The following is an 18,256-nucleotide window of genomic DNA, read 5'->3' as shown; positions in this document are numbered from 1 at the left end:
CTATATTTTACAGAGAACTAAAACATAGCTAACAAATGTGCAACTTTTTTTTTGAGACACAATCTCCCTCTGTCACTCAGGCTGGATCGCAGTGGCCTGATCTCGGCTCACTGCAACCTCTGCCTCCTGGGTTCAAGCAATTCTCATGCCTCAGCCTCCAGAGTAGCTGGGATTATAGGCATGTGCCATCATGCCAGCTTAATTTTTGTATTTTTAGTGGAGACGGGGTTTCGCCATGTTGGCCAGGCTGGTCTAGAACTCCTGAGCTTAAGTGATCTGCCCACCTCAGCCTCCCAAAGTGCTAGGATTACAGGTGTGAGCCACCAGGCCCAGCTGATTTTTATAATTATTATTATTATTATTTTTTAAAGAGACAGTCTCACTCTGTTGCCCAAGCTGAAGAGCAGTGGCAAGATCATGGCTCACTGCAGCACTGACCTCCTGGGCTCAGGTGATCCTCTCACCACAGCCTTCCAAGTAATTGGGATCACAGGTGTGCGCCACCACACCCAGCTAATTTTCAAATTTTTTGTAGAGACAGGGTCTTACTATGTTGCCCAGACTGGTCACAAACTACTGGTCTCAAGCAGTCTTCCTGCCTTGGCCTCCCAAAGTGCTGGGATCACAGGCATGAGCCACCACAGCCAGCCCTAATTCTGCAAATTAACGGTTGGATTGATTGCAATGCTTTTGTTACATCAAAATCAAGATAGGCAGAATGTGGGCCTGGCATGGTAGCTCAGGCCTGTAATCCCAGCACTTTGGGAGGGTGGGGCGGGCAGTTCACCTAAGGTCAGGAGTTCGAGACCAGCCTGGCCAACATGGTGAAACCCTGTCTCTACTAAAAATACAAAAAAAAATTAGCTGGGCATGGTGGCGGGTGCCTGTAGTCCCAGCTACTTGGGAGGCTGAGGCAGGAGAATCACTTGAACCCAGGAGGCAGAGATTGCAGTGAGCCAAGATTGCACCACTGCACTCCAGCCTGGGTGACACAGCAAGGCTCTATCTCAAAAAAAACAAAAGATAGGCAGAATGTGAATGATGGTTTTGTTACCCAGAAAACTGAGTAAGCGAAACCTAAAATGCATGTGAAATTGATAAATTAGGATGCATTCATGCTTCCATTATCAATTCAAATGTTTCTTTGTGCAATAAAGTTTTCCACCTTCACTGGTCACCAGCACATATCTGAGACCTGTTTGTACTTCACAAGTGTATTTCACCTTCCATTTCAAATAAACAAGCTTGCTGAATAGGATTTTTCTAAGACAATATCTAACTCCAATCCAGCTCTCACCAGAAATGCCATTTCAAAAATATAATGCTAATTTCTATCTATATATCTCTTAGGAACATTTTTATACTAATTACAGTAAAAATGTTCCCACACAAATTTCTTTCAGTAATTCAAAAGTTCCTATCTTATAAGATGTCCGTTCTTTTTAGAGAATAATCCAGAGATCTGTAAACATGAATTATAAACTGTTTACACCTTTGAACTGATAATCCCACTTTGGGAAAGACAGGTAATCTGTGGCTAGATGTTCATAGAATCAGTAACTTTGAGGTACAGGCCAGTGGCAGGGCTGTGGGCTATGGTTCATTTATTTATATGCATATGGTTCACAGATGTTATAGTTGGATACACTCAATAAGTATATGCTAGGAACTGGCTTGATACATGAAGCGGTGGCTGAACCTGCTCATGAGACCCAACTGCGGGTGTCTCTTCCTAATTTGCATTCAGTAACGTATGTCAGCAGCTTGACATCAGCCATGGTGACGGTATTTACAACACGGAAATCAGCAAATGCTACAAATCAGGACTTTTTTCTCCAACAGCTGGTTACTGAACATTTACCGTGGGATGCATGGATGCAATATAAATTTTAAAACACATATACAAAAGTCAAAATAGTATATAAACACAGAGTCTAGCTACATTAAGATACATATCTACATAAGGATCAGAAGCAAATTAGAGTGATGTAATTAGAGCCTTACGTTTGGCAGATACTTTCTCTGTATGTGCCTTTCTCTGTGAGTGACTAATTTAAAGCAAAATCATTTCACAGCTCTTGGTACGGTTCCAAACTCTTTTAATGCAAAGGAAAATAAATGTACCATGTTAGATTCTACAAGGAAACAGTGAAATGTGGCCATGAAAGTTTGATTGATATATACCAACTCCCAAGGAAATAGGTGGTGGTGTTTAAGCTCTATCTCTTGGGTGTGGAGGGATTTGAAATTCTTAATCCATATTTTTTATACTGATGATATTCATTAGAATAGACTGAAATAGTCTCTTTAGTTTACAAATAAAGATTAATTTTTCAAAACCCCCAAATTCCAAAGGTGCACACATACCTGTGTTAAGCAAATGAAGGACAGTCTGAAAGTTCAATGAAACAAAACCTTTTAGACTTCAAACTGGAATCTGAAAGTTTTAACTATTTATTAGTTTTCATAAAAAGGTAAAGAATCTTGAATTCTCACAATTCACTTGCTCACCTAGCAGTCTTCTGAACGTGATCCAATTTTTCTGAAAAGTTTAGAAGAATGGTATCTTTCTTTTGAGCTTCCTGGAACAAAAACAGAATTTTCTCTCACTATATTGATAAAACTGGAAGGAAATAATTTTCTTAGGGCTTAAAGGAATCTTGAAATCACTGCTCCTGTTTTTAAACTTGACACATTCAAAGCATTTCACTGAGACATGAACCCTGATATTCTTAGTAAGATTTGCTAGAACTCTCCTACTCTCAAGATACATTTAACTTTCCAGAGCAATTGATCTTGACACAAAATACAATTAATGCGCATTTGGCTGCAGCTCAGCAGGGCCCCTTGTTTCTGAAAGAATCCAATATATCCTGCTTAAATACCACCCATACCTGTGAGCATGCCTTTAAATGAACGAGATACCTTCAGCTGTTAAACCTGTTTGCAAACAGAGTTTAATCAGAAGGTACAGGAGCCATGGCAGTGTTTGGATTCTTCACCTGTTCAGAAGGTGAGAGGAAGGCAAGTGGGAAGGAAGCAATGACTGACCCAGGAGGCTTCCCCACATGGACAGAGACCAAGTTACCCAGAGGGCCTGGACACTTGGATTCAGGAGAGCTTTGCCCGAATACTATCCACGACCCTAGCTGGGCAAGGAACACATTTTCTTCTTTTAATGCCTGAAAATTAACCTTTCAATTAAGTCCCAAGTTAAACATGGCCCTTTGTCTTCTGAAGAATATAGTAATAATAGTGTGTATGGTTATTTATGGAGAGCTCACCATAGGCCAAACATTGAGATAAGCACTTTATGGAGTCAGCTCCTTCAGCACTCTCAATTACCCAGTTTTGGGGTAAGTTATCACTGCTCTCACCGTTAGATGAAGAAATTGAGGGTCTTCAGGTTTAAGTAACTTGCCTGAGGAAGTACAGCTAGCAAAGGACGGTCAAAATCTCCCAGTCCTGTCCTGTTCTGAAGCTCACATTCAAAACAAGACTGCACCACAGCTTCCTCCCCAGTTTAAAGCTATGACTACAGCACTGATGTCAAAACAACTGAGTGATTAAATGGAGGAAAAGCCAATCAGTTCAATTAGCTGAGATCATTTCAAAACAAAGATATAAGTGTCCTTGATTTTCCACTTTGTACCTCACTCTTTTGGTGTTATAGAGATCCAGTCAAAAAAAAAAAAAAAAACAAACAAAGCAATGGATAGGGTCGGACCCCAAACCCTGTGCTAGCAGCATGGCGCTCAAATGCATGGTTCACAGAGAAAGACAAAAGTGACCTTTCTACACATAACTGGTCACAAATCTACTCAATTCCACATCAGAAATATTTCAATCCTCCATCCTCTATTCTCCGTCCCTATGACCATTACCCTCCCTCAATGCTCACCAAACAATTACAGCCAACTTCTGCGGAGGTGTATTCCTATTTCTAGTTCTTTCTCTACTCTAACCCAGCCTCCATAGTGCCTTATTTGCTTAAAAACAAAAACAAAAGAGATCCAGTCAAGCTATTACACTGTGCACAAACTCCTGTTGTTTCCCCACTGCTAAAGCATGAAATCCAAATTCCCCACCTTTGACACTTAAATCTTTCATAGCTGGCTTCACCAGCCTCTCTGCTTCACTCTCCCACTTCCCTTCAGCCCTATAGCCCTGGGTGCAGTACAACTCAGGAATCTGCTAATGGCGCTTCTACAAAGAGAACCGTCTTGGAACTCGCCATGCCCTTTCCTAACCCTGCTGGACACCATCTTATGCCTGGGAAAAACTTCACTGCCTCCAAGGGGTATTCATATGTGTTCTCTAAGTCCTAATCATTTCCACATACCTGTGCAACAAAGTGCAGGAGATTCATCCCAGGTTTGTTTGCTTTTGTGTCTGCCAATTTGAGCAAAGAAGACAGTTTAAATCCTACTGCATTGCCGGCATACCCTCCCTAAAGAAGACAAATCAAAAAGAAAAAATTATGTATACATATACACACACACACACACAGACAAACACCTTTAGATAGACAAATAAGGTTGAAAACATAACATTACAATTGTTTTGGATTTTACTTACTGCATTCATGATATTCCCAGCCTGGAGCACCAAGTGTAATATTGAGTGTAGCTCTTCACATGACATCAGTTCTATCAAAAAGAACACATCACAGCACCTTAGAGAAGGCTTCAGCTTCAAATGCACAAAAGGACAGCTACCACATCCAAGTTCAAGTGTGTCTGAAGCAAACTGTCACCTTAAACTGTATATAAAACGGAAAAAACAAACAAAGCAATACATTCTATGGGATACCTAACACATCATTTGCTACCGGCAATCCGTGTCATAGTGTTTACTTGGAAATCAAATAGGTATGATAAATAGCACAAAATAGTTCAATAATAAAAATTTTGAATTAGTGAAAAATGCAAAAGCCTAATGCAAAGCAGTATCCCGTGAGATAGGAGTTAACTTCCTTCTCAGCAGTTATTTAATTTTTCCTTGTATATCCACTACTCTTTGAGTATGCAGTCTCAAAGAGATTGCATTTATGGAATATGAAAACTAACAGCAAGCAACGTTTTGCTTAGTCAATGAGTTATGAAGAGATAAAAAATAAACAAGCTGGGATAACATGTAAATAACTTGCAAAGCACAAACCACAAGGGCCCAGGCACCCAGGGAATCTTTTCATTTTATTCAAAGCCACACATTTCATTTGGATTGGCTGAAAGTTTTAGAAAGAAACTTATCATTGTAATATATTGGTAAACTAGTTCTTTATTAACACCAAATCCTTTGTACACCCATGCAAAGAAACAAAATTTAAAATTTTTAATACATTTAGAAAGGTAAAAAGAAAACTTGATTATTAAAATTACATTATCAATAAATAATAAAATGTCACTGATATTTTTAAGTTAATATTCTCCATTAAGTCTGGTAATACTTTCAAAAAATTACAGTTGGATCACTGCCTATATTGTGTTATCTAAGAAGGCCAGTTTTGGAAGGATGACCAGATAAGAAATGTTTCCACCATGCCCGCAAGTTTGCATTGCTCAATATAAAAACAGATTCTTCCAGAACAAACCTTCCAAAGTCGCTGCAATAGTGTGTATGGAAAAAAAGTTTAAAGGCCTTTATGTTGAAATTTTTAAAAATCTTTTTCCTTCTTAGTCTCCTCTCTAAAATGAAGAAAATATGATGGACCAAAGAGAAAAATTTTATCTCAAAACAGGCCAGAGCAAGTAAACAGGAAAACCAAATAGGAATAAACAATTCTACAACAATAAGTAGAAATCCAGAAAATGACCAAAAGGAAATCAGGCTGGCACTGACGCATGCTGAAAAGTGTGAGGGTCAGGGAGGGCCAGAGAATATGGCCGGGAGCTGAGAAGAAGCCAGCTGCAACTCCGCCGGGATTCTCAGTGCCAAGATGCCAGAAACCAAAGCTCCCACCCCTCCGGAAGGAGACGGCAGGGCAGCTCTGAGAAGAAGCTATCCAAGCTGGGCAGGCAAGAATTTAAAGAGCTGTTCAAATAAATGAAAATGGCCTATCTGCCCCTCTCAAATTTAAATAGCTCAGCAGAAATTGGAGTATGGAGGAGTGGGAGATGACACCACAGAACAGAAACGTCAGGAACCCTGGCAGAAGAGTCACATGGTTGACCCCAGGAAAGGAGGTCTGCTTCCGGAAAGGCTGGGTCCCAGCCACCAACAGAGGCCATGACAGGGAAGAGAGAGGCAGCTGGGCCAGGGGCCCGGGCTTTGTGTACGTGCACAGCCCACACCACACATGCACACACCACATACCAACATACACCAAGAAAGCTCATCCAGGAGAGGAACAAGAGCAAGCCGTAACCAGCAAGGTTGACTCTGAAGCCTGAGATGAAAGAAATTCCCTTCCGTGGGAGGGTAATATGCAAATTAACATTCATTGCAGGGGAAAAATGTCAATGGAAATAAACCTTAAGTGCATCCCTAGTAACATCTCATTTCCCTTTTCAGGGTATATCAGAAATTCAGGACTTTCCATGTCCAAGTTCATTTGGCTTTTTTAAAAAACTGCTATCGAAATTAATAAAAACAAATTCTGCGAAGGATCACACTTTGACTCACCTTTTATAGCAGTTCTTAAAACTGTTATATCTGTATATAGAGAAGAGCAAGAAGGTAGAAATTCCTTCTTTAGCACCATGGCTTCAATCCGAAGTGAATAGCTGAAAAATAAAAAAGTAAAACTGTAGAATTTGATGTCATTAGTTTAAAAATCTTACTGTGTGAAGACTAATGACCAGCAACTGTTTCCTTACTTTGGCACCTGAATTAAGCCGTACAGAAAGGAATCTGCCAGAGACAGCTTGGACACGTTGCCACTAAACGCTTTTAACTTCTTTACCTAAAAGACAAATGGAAAGGGAGGGTATATAAAATCACTTACGAATAAAATTTAAGATTATTTAAATTTCATCTTCCAATTCTTCTAAAAAAATTGGATTTTAGTGCTAAATTCAAATTAATTTAGAAAAGACAAAAAAGGAAATCCTCCCATCTATTTGGTTTTTTTAAAAGAAAAATACAAACTCACAAATTTGAAAGCAAAGAGCTAGCATCACTTATGTAGCTATAGATACATAGTCTCGTGTAAACTGGAGAGCCGGAGTCAGCAGAATCCTCAGGAAAGTTACAAAAGGGAGGGACTAAAAAGGAATCAGTTCTAAGGATGAAAATTTTCTGTAAGCAATAATCTGGAAACGAGATCATTGGGAGAAGAAATAAAAGACTGTAGAGTCATTATAATATGGTTCTTTAAGTCATAAATGGAAAAAAAATCTTATTTTGAGTATTTTGTATATAAAATACTTAGACTGAGTAAGATCTAACACAGATTTTCTTTCGGTGGTCAAATCCCACTTCACATATAATAGCTTTAAAGGAAGAGACTATTGTGTCTTCAGGTGAGTACGTATCTGCTCTTCAGCAGGAAGACAAATAGGAAAATTGCTTAAACAACGGGACGATCAATGTTAAGATTGCCCCCAGGGACCCTGGCAGAAGAGTTGTACTGTGGATGCCTGGAAAGGAGGTCAGCTTCTGGAAAAGCGGGGTTCCAGCCTGAAAAGACTAGGCAATAAAATAGTATGTACACTAGGATGCCATTTCTATAAATTTTTTAAAAAGGTATCTATTAACCTCCAATCCTCCCATGCACACACCTACATACACAGGAAAAAGATGAAAAAGCCCCACATCTCCAGGTAGTGACTCATGCCTGTAATCTCAGCTCTTTGGGAGGCCAAGGCAGAAGGATCACTTGAGGCCAGGAGTTCAAGACTAGCCTGGGCAACATAGGGAAACCACTCCCCCAAAAAGCCCCACATACACTAGGTGATAGGATTACAGTTGTCTGCTATTTTCTTCTGTTGCTCATTTTTATTTTCTAAGATATCTACAATGAACGTGATCACTCTTTAAAAAATAAACTAAACTAAGTTTTTAAACACACAATTATTCCTTCAACTGTAATACAGGAAAAAGAGAAGAGTTCTGACAACAGGTATATAGCCAAAAAGCAAATAGGTGAGAGTGGAGATGAAAGGAAAGTTTTCAAACAACATTAGATCATAAATCATGCCTTCCCCACACAGAACACTGGGCCATTCCCATGGCAAAACCACTTCTAAGTCCACTGTTTAAATAGAGAGTCATCCAACAAAATTCTTTATGGTAAGTAGTACCTTAATACTATTAGTGAAGTGTACAGCCTATCTTTGCAGCTAACTGTTGCCAGTAAGTAGCTAACACTTCGTATTATTCTTTATAAAGCTTATTCTCTTCCACTCCCTTGGTTATGATTAATAACATGATTTTAAGTTCGTTGCAAAATAGGAAGTGACAGTTCAAAAATATAAAGAAAGGAGTATTTGCAAAGATCCACAAACTGAAACATCTACCTCAATTATTTGAAAATATAAAATGTAACACTTCGAGTTCACACCCTAGTATTAAGTCTGACTCTTAAGACTATTTTCTTTTTTTAGGACAGAAAATAGCCATTTATGTAATTGCATTTCCCTTACTGGTAGAGCCTCAAAGTGAATTGACCATTTTTAGCCTTATTAAATTTAAGGGCACATGGCACTTCTGGTTTAGCTAAGCCCAAATCAGTCCCTGACTTCTGTGCTGAGAAACCTATATGATGAATTCTAATCCCTTCTGAACTAGAGTTGAACAATTCACTATATATGGGCAGGGGCAGAGGGAGGTTGTATAAGACCATATATGTAGCATGTGTGAAGCCTCTGAAAATCACAGCATGGTTTTCAGTCTAAAGTGTAAGAACAGGTCATGCTAAGTAAACTTGGTAAATGTTTCTATTAAACATGTGCTAAACTGTAACTGAACAATGATTAATCTCCTTCACTTACGTAAAAAGCTAAAAAAAATTTATGGATTTCAAGAGAAGGGTGATGGAAAGACCGTATTTAATTTAAATGCCATGTATACAGTTCTTTGTTCAATTTCAAAATGAGATTCATGTTCTTTAAGCGGGATTATTGTATCTTCACAGCAGCAAGGAAGTAAAAAAGAAAGGTGAACAGACCCTATAATTATTATGCATTCTCATTACCAAAAAAACATTTATTAAACATGGTTAGGCATAATTTTGTGGGCTGAGCCAAGAGACACTCATTATGGCCCTGGTTGTGCCCAGTTGCTGTCCTAACAATGAGAGCAGGCTCCTTGAGACTCTCACACTCCAAAGGGCACACCTCCTTCATCCTATCTAATTCCAGTCACATGGCTTGAAATGGCAGGATTTCCCACAAACACACCCACCCAACAGAAGACCCATGAGCTTCCCATCATTCCCCTCCCAGCAGCAGAGTCAACGAAGAAGGTGGGAAAGAGATACTACAAATGTCCAGCAGAGGCAACTCAAGCTGCCTCAGGAGAACAGAAAGTTTCTACCATGTCTAGCACCAGCCCACAACAGAGGAAGGGTCAGGCACGGTGTCGGGGTTCCCTGACTTGGGAACTCTGTGCTGGACAAGAACACACTCCCAGAGTTTCATTTCTGGGCCCACCTTCTTCCTCTGCAAGTGTGAACCTCTATTAGAGGAAAGATGAACAAACATGTCAGATAAAAGATTTGTGGTAGAGGGCAGAGAAATTCTCAACAACAAATTAACCTTGGCTTTGGTCGGCTTGTCAGCTGAGAAGGCAGGAGAGAAAAGGGCTGTTTCCGTTTATATCTTTCAGCATGCTGATAAGATTACAGTATTATTCAAGTGACACTTATTCACACCAGTACTTTGTGATAGCAGAGGTGATGAAAAGGCTGGCAGGCCAGCAGTGAGAGGTGGGGTTTTGACAACCTTTGCCCTTCCTTCCTCCAAGGCAGGCAGTGGAGTGCAGCAGAACCACACTGGGCTCAGCGGAATCAGGGCTCAAGTCCACCCTGCCGCTGTATCACTCAGCAATCATGTGACACTAGACAAGGTATCACTAACCTGTGTGAGCCTCAGTTTCTCATTTGTAAAACAAGGAGTGTCTTAAAACATTGCTGCAAGGATTAAATGAAAAATACACAAAAGAATCATAGCTATGATTGATTTTATGTGCCAGGCACTAGGCTGAGTCACTTCATTCTGCCCTGTCCAGTCAGTGCCTGGTACATGGGGGCACTCAATAAAGGTTTAGTCTTTACTTGTGCTAAAAATGAGCACAGAACATTACACACAGGCTGAGAGCCACGTGGTTATGTGTCCACTTACGAATTTATTAGCATATTTCTGCCACATTCCTAAACCTCTCTTATTTGGCCCTGTCTCCTGCTTGGCCTCTTCCGCATCCTCCAACCTCCATCCAGAGACCCAAAGACTCCAGGGTTGGCCCTGGGTCTGACTGGTGCCAGGGGATACAAAAAAGTTTGTCCTTACAGTGGGCAGCAGTCAGGGAGTGGCTTTGGCTTTCCCCAAGACCCCCTCCCACAGCACAGATACCCAGGAGGGTTTAGGAAGGGGCTCTCGCCAGCTCTGGGGACTGTCAGGGTGTTCCTGCTGAAGGAAACTCCCAGTTGAGTTTGGAGGGTGTGGTGAGCTGAAGCCCAGAGTCAGTAATGTAAACAAGGAGGCGAAGTGTGACCAAGCACGCCAGATATTCAGACTGAGGATGACCCTGCAGCAGGAGGTTGTGGGGAGAAACAGCTGCTGCCTGGTTCAGTGGCTGGGAAGGCACTTCAGGGTCCCAGGCCAATACTTTCATTTCAGCAGGACCCCATCTCCCGGGTTAGCTAAGTGGGGGTGACAGAGTCTCAGGGATTCAAGGCAGTGCCTGGATGGGTTTTCATCACCTTGCCCTCAACAGTCTTCCTTTTGAATTACATCCCCCACACAACCCAAAAATACAAAGTTCTTTTAAATATGAGGTTTGACAGCTTACTTGCTTCTTTGAAAAATCCCTTTGCATTTTCTAATCACCTCTGAATTTTAAATGAGAAATGAAGATATTAAGAAAATTGTATTCAGTTTCCCACCTCGCCACTGCATGAAGCAGAGCTGGCAGCCTCCCTCGTGCCTAACTTTGATTTAGTTAGCAATGTAAAGCTTTTTCAGAGCACTTTCACATGCTCTGTCAAATCTGATCCTCACTTAACAACACGATGAGGTCAGTTAGGAGTGGGTACGCAGAGAGGTCCTAAAGGAGGCTAGAAAACAGCCCAAGCGGGAATAAGGTTTCAAGAGCAAGTACATCGTTTTAAAATTTAAATTAATTAAAAACTATACAAAGATTTTGGAACTCCTATCCTTTACAGAAAAGATTAAGGACTGTTGAGTATGTACAATCCAGGGTAAATTATGATTTAATGTACCTTTCCTTTAAGACTTCAAGACTCTACTACTAACATTAATAACTGCTACTAATTAATCTTGGCTTGGGTTAATTACACTTAATGTGCAAAGAGAAAACCTGAGGGAGAGAGAGCAGCCAGCTTAATAGGAACACCTAGATATAACTAGATCTCTACTCACTAAGATCCTAAATTTGGCATTGTGAGTTTCACACTAATCAATGTAAAAGAAAAAATACAATTATATCTCTCTTGTTATTAATGACACTAAAGTAAAGCTACATACATTATGTCTGGGAAGAAGAGTGGGAAAGGGGAGGGAGAAGTCAGAAGTGCCTGTGAAAAGGATAACATATTAAAAAGTCACTCTTACTTTTTACTTATAAAAGTTGGCCAGGTGCAGTGGCTCACGCCTGTAATCCCAGCACTTTGGGAGGCCAAGGCGGGTGAATAACTTGAGGTCAAGGGTTCAAGACTAGCCTGAACAACATGGTGAAATCCCATCTCTAACAAAAGTTAGGCGGGGTGTGGTGGCATGCACCTGTAATCCCAACTACTTGGGAAGCTGAGGCAGGAGAATCGCTTGAATCCGGGAGGTGGAGGTTGCAGCGAGCCGAGATCACTGCACTCCAGCCTGGGTGACAGAGCAAGACTGTCTCAAAAAAAAAAAAGTCATCTATTACTTTTACTTATAAAGTAAAAAACTTTGTAAGAGTCTATATTATTTAGGTATCTATAAGCATAGGTATTTGTGTAATTTCTTACTGAAATTTTTCAAGGAATTTTTTCCTTAGAAATAAAGGACAATATCAAAATTTTGGAAGGTTTTATACAACTGTTTTTCTGGGTTTTTTTTCTATCAAGTTCCTAACCATTCAACAATGCAGTTAACTCATTCAGTCCAAGCAAAATAAATAACTTTATATCATGGTAGTATGTATTACTATCACAACAATTTCCACCTTTGAGTTAATTATGTAGACAAGATTTTATTAACAGTTTACCTACCTCTCCAAAATTTTAGAGCATCTTTATTCAAAAAAGATTGTTTTCATCTTTTTTTTTTTTTAAAGTATATGGATTATAAAATAACCTGGGTTTATACTATGCAAAAGTCATCTTTAGATGATAGAAAAGGAATCCTTTTCTTTGGATGATGAAAATTTATTGAGCTCCCACGTGCCAAGTGCCATGTTAGATGCATAACTAGGATTTTTATCATCTTGACAATCCAATGAGGTCAGCATCGTTATCCTCCCTTTACAGGTGAGGAAACTAAAGTTCACAGGAGTTAAGAACCTTGCCCCATTTTCTCAGTTAAGGGAATAGCTCAAATCTGAATCTAGATTCTCTGACTCCATAATCCATGCTCTTTCCACCAGGTCACTTTTTACTTTTATGTGAGAAAACTCTGGCTCTGGATAGGAGAGTGCCCTTCCCATGTGAGCTTTTTTCCTTTTTTTTTTTTTGGAGACAGATTCTCACTCTGTCGCCCAGGCTGAAGTGCAGTGACATGATCTTGGCTCACTGCAAACTCCACCTTCCTGGTTCAGGCAATTGTCATACCCCAGCCTCCTGAGTAGCTGGGATTACAGGTGCCTGACACCACACCGGGCTAATTTTTTATTTTTGGTAGAGACAGAGTTCCATCATGTTGGCCAGACTGGTCTCAAACTCCTGACCTCAGGTGATTCACCTGCCTCTGCCTCCTAAAGTGCTGGGATTACAGGTGTGAGCCACTGCTCCTGGCCTTCCATGTGAGCTTTGACACACTTAAAAATATTAAGCTTTTATGATCACTCCTAACATCTACAACTCATGCGCTGAATTTCTTACCTCTTCTGACTCTGGCAAAAACTTAAGAAATTCTCGCAAGGTCTCTGATCCGTAATGCTCACTTTTTCCTTGATGAATATCTTCTACAATGGACCGAGGAGACCTTGAAAAGACAATGAATCACATTCCATTTCACGTTTGCTGGAGTGCCACCAGAAGTGCAAGCCAGTGGAAATTAAATCTCCTCCACCCTCCTTCCCACCCACCTCCTTCTCAGTCTGGCCAGCAGTTTTGTGTGAGTGCTCATAACAGCCCCACTGCCTCAAAACAGGGAACCCAACACTCCGCTCAAGGGCCCTTCACCCAGAGCACCATCCTTGGGCATCCCAAAAAGGCTGAAAGCAGCAACAACCACGGGGAGTCTCTTTTGTTGTGAGAAAAATAATCCCCTTTGGTCTCACTGAAACCCCTGCACAACCTTCTCCTTATACTTCAGAACACAAAACCCTGACCGCTATTTGACTCATCAGTCCAACCTCCACTGAAGGGGCGACACTAAAAGTGACTCTAAAGGTGCCCCTGATGGGACAGGCTTGAATGGATGCCCTGGGGCAATTCTCCATATACTTCAAGCCACTATGTTATGTTTCCCTGAAGAAAAACAGCAGAAAGTGACAGTCACTTGCAGACTCATCAAGCCATGTGTCTAAGAAGGATTTGAAGGTGCGAGGAATTTGAATTTCAGCTCAGTCACACCCACAGACTTTGATGCTGACAGCAGGGATATGACTAAAGTTTCAAATGTGTGCAAAATCTTACTTCTTAAATTGCTTAAGAAATATCCCAATGTTCATGCTCCGTTTTGCGTCCAAAATAGTAATCTGGAAAAAAAAATAAGGACACATAGGATTACTAAATTCAAATAAAAAGAGATGGAGAAAGAAGATAATTAAAACTGATCAAAATGCAACACTAATTTATCAGAGAATAATTCCCAATGTATAAATCTGGTGATTAACAGATATTCCTAACATAGTTTTACAAATATTAAAAGATTATCATCTCCCCAAACTTTCTACAGTGATATTATATTTCCTTAAATGTAATAATAACACATACCTACTTTAATATTATATAACTTTTAATATACAGATGGTCCCGACCTATGATGGTTCAACTTATGATTTTTCAAGTTTACTATGGGTTTAGTGGGATATGAAATACATTTTCTTTCTTTCTTTTTTTTTTTTTTGAGACAGAGTCTCGCTCTGTTGCCCAGGCTGGAGTGCAGTGGCACCATCTTGGCTCACTGAAACCTCCGCCTACTGGGTTCAAGTGATTCTCCTGCCTCAGCCTCCCGAGGGCAGCTGGGATTACAGGTGTGCACCACCATGCCCGGCTAAATTTTGTATGTTTTGTAGAGACTGAGTTTCACCATGTTGTCCAGGCTGGTCTTGAACTATTGACCTCAAGTGATCCACCTGCCTTGGCCTCTCAAAGTGCTGGGATTACAGCCATGAGTCACTGTGCCCAGCCACATTTTCAACTTAGAATATTTTTGACTTACAATGGGTTTTTAGGATGCAGCCCCATCGTAAGTTGAGAAGTATCTGTAAAGTCAGTCATCCTTTAGTATCACAGGGGATTAGTTCCAGGACCCTCGGGGATACCAAAATCTGAGGATGCTCAAGTCTTATATAAAATTGCATAGTATTTTGCATATAATCTATGCACAACCTCCTGCATACTTTAAACCATCTCTAGATTACTTGTAATACCTAAGACAACATAAATTATGTTATGTAAGTGGTTGTTATACTGTATTTTTAAATTTGTATTATTTTTTATTGTTGTATTGTTATTTTCTATTTTTTTCTGAATATTTTTGATTCATGATTGGTTGAATTTGAGGATGCAGAATCTGCAGTCATGGAGGGAGGACTGTAAATATATACTTTAAATGTTTTAAATTTAGCAATTTCCTCTTAGAATAATATCGCCCGCATTTAAAAGCCCCAATTTAGAAAATGGATGTCCTGGCCTAACAAGAATCACGTGAGATTTGAACTGAGAAAATAAAAAACAACTCTGAAGATATGGCAGACTGAGTCCCAACCCTGATTTATGGACGTAAAAGAACCAATAAAGTCATATTTCAGAAACATCATTAAAGTTTTTTCTAAAATAAAAATTTCATTTCATTCAAAAAGTTTACATATGTCCAATAGACCTTTTAGGAGGGTGTAAGGTAGTGTCCTACATTTTATTTACTCACAATTTTAAAAAGAAAAATCTTGTGCTGTATACATTTCACCAAGGCTAAGATACTTTTTTGTTTGTTTGTTTGTTTGTTTTTGCATTTTCCTGATCTCTGGAATCAGGATGTGCCTTACAATACATGGCATCTTTTTATTTAATGAAATATGGGATAGCTCTTCTGTCAAAACCCAGATTGGGCTGCAGCAGGTTTTCACTGATCAAAATTTCAGGTGGCTTTATCAGACTAGAAATTATAACTTTTTTTGGCTGTTAAATACAGAAGCCATTTCTGTCTCTGGATGTAAACATCCCGGCTGCGTGGAGGAGAGATAACCTGAAAACTGCTGCAGTTTTTTCCCGTTTGTTTTTTGGTAAAGGGAGACTAGCTAAAATAGGAATGTTGTTACAATGCTCTTCCTTTCCAAATGTATGTGATTCACTGTGAACAAAAGAGAATCAGGTTTCAGGCTAAATTCCTGATCTCTGGGTCTGCTTCTGAGTTTATAACCAGCATCCAGACTGTTAACCAATGTTAATGTCACTTCCTGGCTATAAGGTTAAATTTTTACAAGAGTATGGTTGCCTTCTTTTGAAGACTAATCTTTAACAGTCACATTATTTACTAACCTAGGGGTTTATTTCATGTTAACACAATCACCTGCCAGCCATAAAATAAAAACTCCCAAGCTGAAAGGGCAGCCTCCTTATTGGAATCCTATCTAGGGACTGCAGTTCAAGTTCAGTGTAAAGGGAGGGGAGGAGAGGAGAGAAAGAAAGGGTGAGAATAAAACCTGTCAAACTCAACACCCTTTAAAAGGTCATACCAAAAAATGAATCTCAATTTATTAAGACAGAAAACTGGATTTTCATTATAATTAATAAATTAAAAGGCCATGCATAAGAATCTGTATATTGATATAGTTACACAGCGTGTTCAAAGAACTTCCTCTGCATTCACCTAGGATGGATAGATGACTTGTTTCGCATTCCTTTCATGAAAGTGCCACCTTCTGCTACATTCAACCCTTGACTGCAGTGCTCTCCCATACCCCACGTGAACCAAGCCCCATGCTCATCCTGTTCACCCCTCAACCCTCTGGGACTCTCTTCACTCTGCCTAGATCCAGAGACATTGCTGTTGGAAAAGTGAAGGAGAAAATTACTCTTACGATCTCTACTGGACAGGTAACGAAACTAAGCCTCATAGACATCATTTTATAACTTTCCCAGAGCAGTGTTGAACTGATAGGTTAGCCTGGTTCTCTCTGACTCCTTTTCACTCTAGTTTCTGTGGGTTTTCATATTACTGAGCTTCCTATAGAGACGTAGCAAGTGTTCCCTACCAGCATGGTGCTTGCATTGTGAGTTTTCTCCAGGAATGGGGGCAGATGTGTACGAAACTATACGTGTGCCTGGCCAAGTCCCCTGGTGACCCCAGAGCTGTATCTGAGAGATGACGGATGGGAACCATGTTCTCACCGGCAAGAGAGCCTCCAGGGGCCTGAGCCCTGGCCCTACAGGAGCAGCCCACGGTGCCCCAACACAGGGGCAGCCCAGCTGTAGAAGCAGGCATCTCTACAGCTCAAGCTGTGTTTCAGAAACAAAGAGAATTGGGTGATATTCCTAAGGGAAAACCTGAGCTGGCTGTGACTGAGCACCTTACAGGAAAAACAGAGCCCGGCACTTCACCCAAACAATATTAAAATGAGACAACTGATATCATTCAGGGACAGTCCCACTCGCTCCCGGCATCCTCAGATTTGCCTGGTGCCTGAGGAGTCTCTTTCTCCACTTTATCGCATTCGATCCTTCCAAAGCAATGTTATAAGAGTGACTGTTGAAGTCCTTTAAAGAGGGTTATCACTACACATGTAAATTAGCTTATCTCCCTTCCCAAATGCTTGCTGTCTCAAAGCTGGGCCATTCAGAAACAAAGCCGGGTCGAGTTGGGTGGTGTTTTGGAATCATTCAGAGCAGTGGAATCTGCACATGGCATCCCAGTGGGACTCACTGGCTGCACAAGCTGACAAATCAGAGGCAAGAAACTGCCTAAAGAAGAGGGATAAACAAACCCAGCCAATGAGTGAGCTGCATCATCCCCTCCCTCCCACCAGCTCCAATCAACTGGTAATTACTCCTCTGGTCACACCAGGACATGCAGGCAGGACCACCACAGAAGTCGGTGCCACAGGTACCGTCAGCATACTGCAGACTTTGTTAGCTCTTCCCCCAAAATTCCTACCAAAGAGTGGCAAACAAGGCAGCTTGAAATATAAGGTAATGAGGTAATTAATGCACTCAACTCATTTCAAGGATTTCCTGCTAGGATGCGAAGGGGGCCTGGGCTCTATTCACAGTTTCCCCGCAACTGCCAGGAGGCCAGGGTTGTGCTGATACCTACTGAAACAGTCAGCAGCGCTATGCCACTCAGTGAGGCATGTGGCTACACCATTACTCTTGCTAAAACCTTCAAGTCAGCTCTCCTAGTTTATTCTACTACAACTTTTGTAGTTTCAATTCACTTCATCAATCCACTACAAAACCTGCCTCCCATATCCTTTGAAAGAAGAAGAAACTTTTTTTCAGTTGTGGTAAAATACAAATAACAATTGCCATCATAACTTTTTTTTTTTTTTTTTTTTTTTTTAGAGACAGGGTCTTGCTCTGTCACCTAGGCTGGAGTGTGGTGGTGTGATCATAGCTCACTGCAGCCTCAAACTCCTGGGCTCAAGCAATCCTTCTGCATCAGCGTCCTGAGTAGCTGGGACTACGGATGCATGCTATCACACCTGGATAATTTTTAAGACCTTTTTTTTGTGGAGATGAGGTCTCACTACGTTGCCCATGCTAGTGTTGAATTCC

General features: G+C 40.6%; 1 protein-coding gene across 3 annotated transcripts in view; it reads right to left on the bottom strand.

Annotated features, from left to right (window-relative positions):
- The window catches only part of FHDC1 (FH2 domain containing 1), a 51,136-nt gene that overhangs the window by 12,199 nt on the left and 20,681 nt on the right, over nt 1–18,256 (bottom strand). For all 3 annotated transcript variants that reach the window (XM_024246367.2, XM_054554572.1, XM_002815219.4), the window contains exons 3-9: nt 13,955–14,016; nt 13,196–13,298; nt 6,819–6,904; nt 6,625–6,725; nt 4,579–4,649; nt 4,343–4,450; nt 2,512–2,582 (exon numbers count right to left, since the gene is read on the bottom strand). In XM_024246367.2, coding sequence (XP_024102135.1) covers nt 2,512–2,582; nt 4,343–4,450; nt 4,579–4,649; nt 6,625–6,725; nt 6,819–6,904; nt 13,196–13,298; nt 13,955–14,016 — 602 coding nt within the window. The remainder of the gene's footprint in view (nt 1–2,511; nt 2,583–4,342; nt 4,451–4,578; nt 4,650–6,624; nt 6,726–6,818; nt 6,905–13,195; nt 13,299–13,954; nt 14,017–18,256) is intronic.

The sequence above is a fragment of the Pongo abelii genome, chromosome 3 (assembly GCF_028885655.2).
Source record: "Pongo abelii isolate AG06213 chromosome 3, NHGRI_mPonAbe1-v2.0_pri, whole genome shotgun sequence".
NCBI classification, from domain to species: Eukaryota; Metazoa; Chordata; class Mammalia; order Primates; family Hominidae; genus Pongo; species Pongo abelii.
The sequence above is the reverse complement of the archived record's forward strand: the minus strand, read 5'-3'. Positions and strand labels throughout refer to the sequence as shown.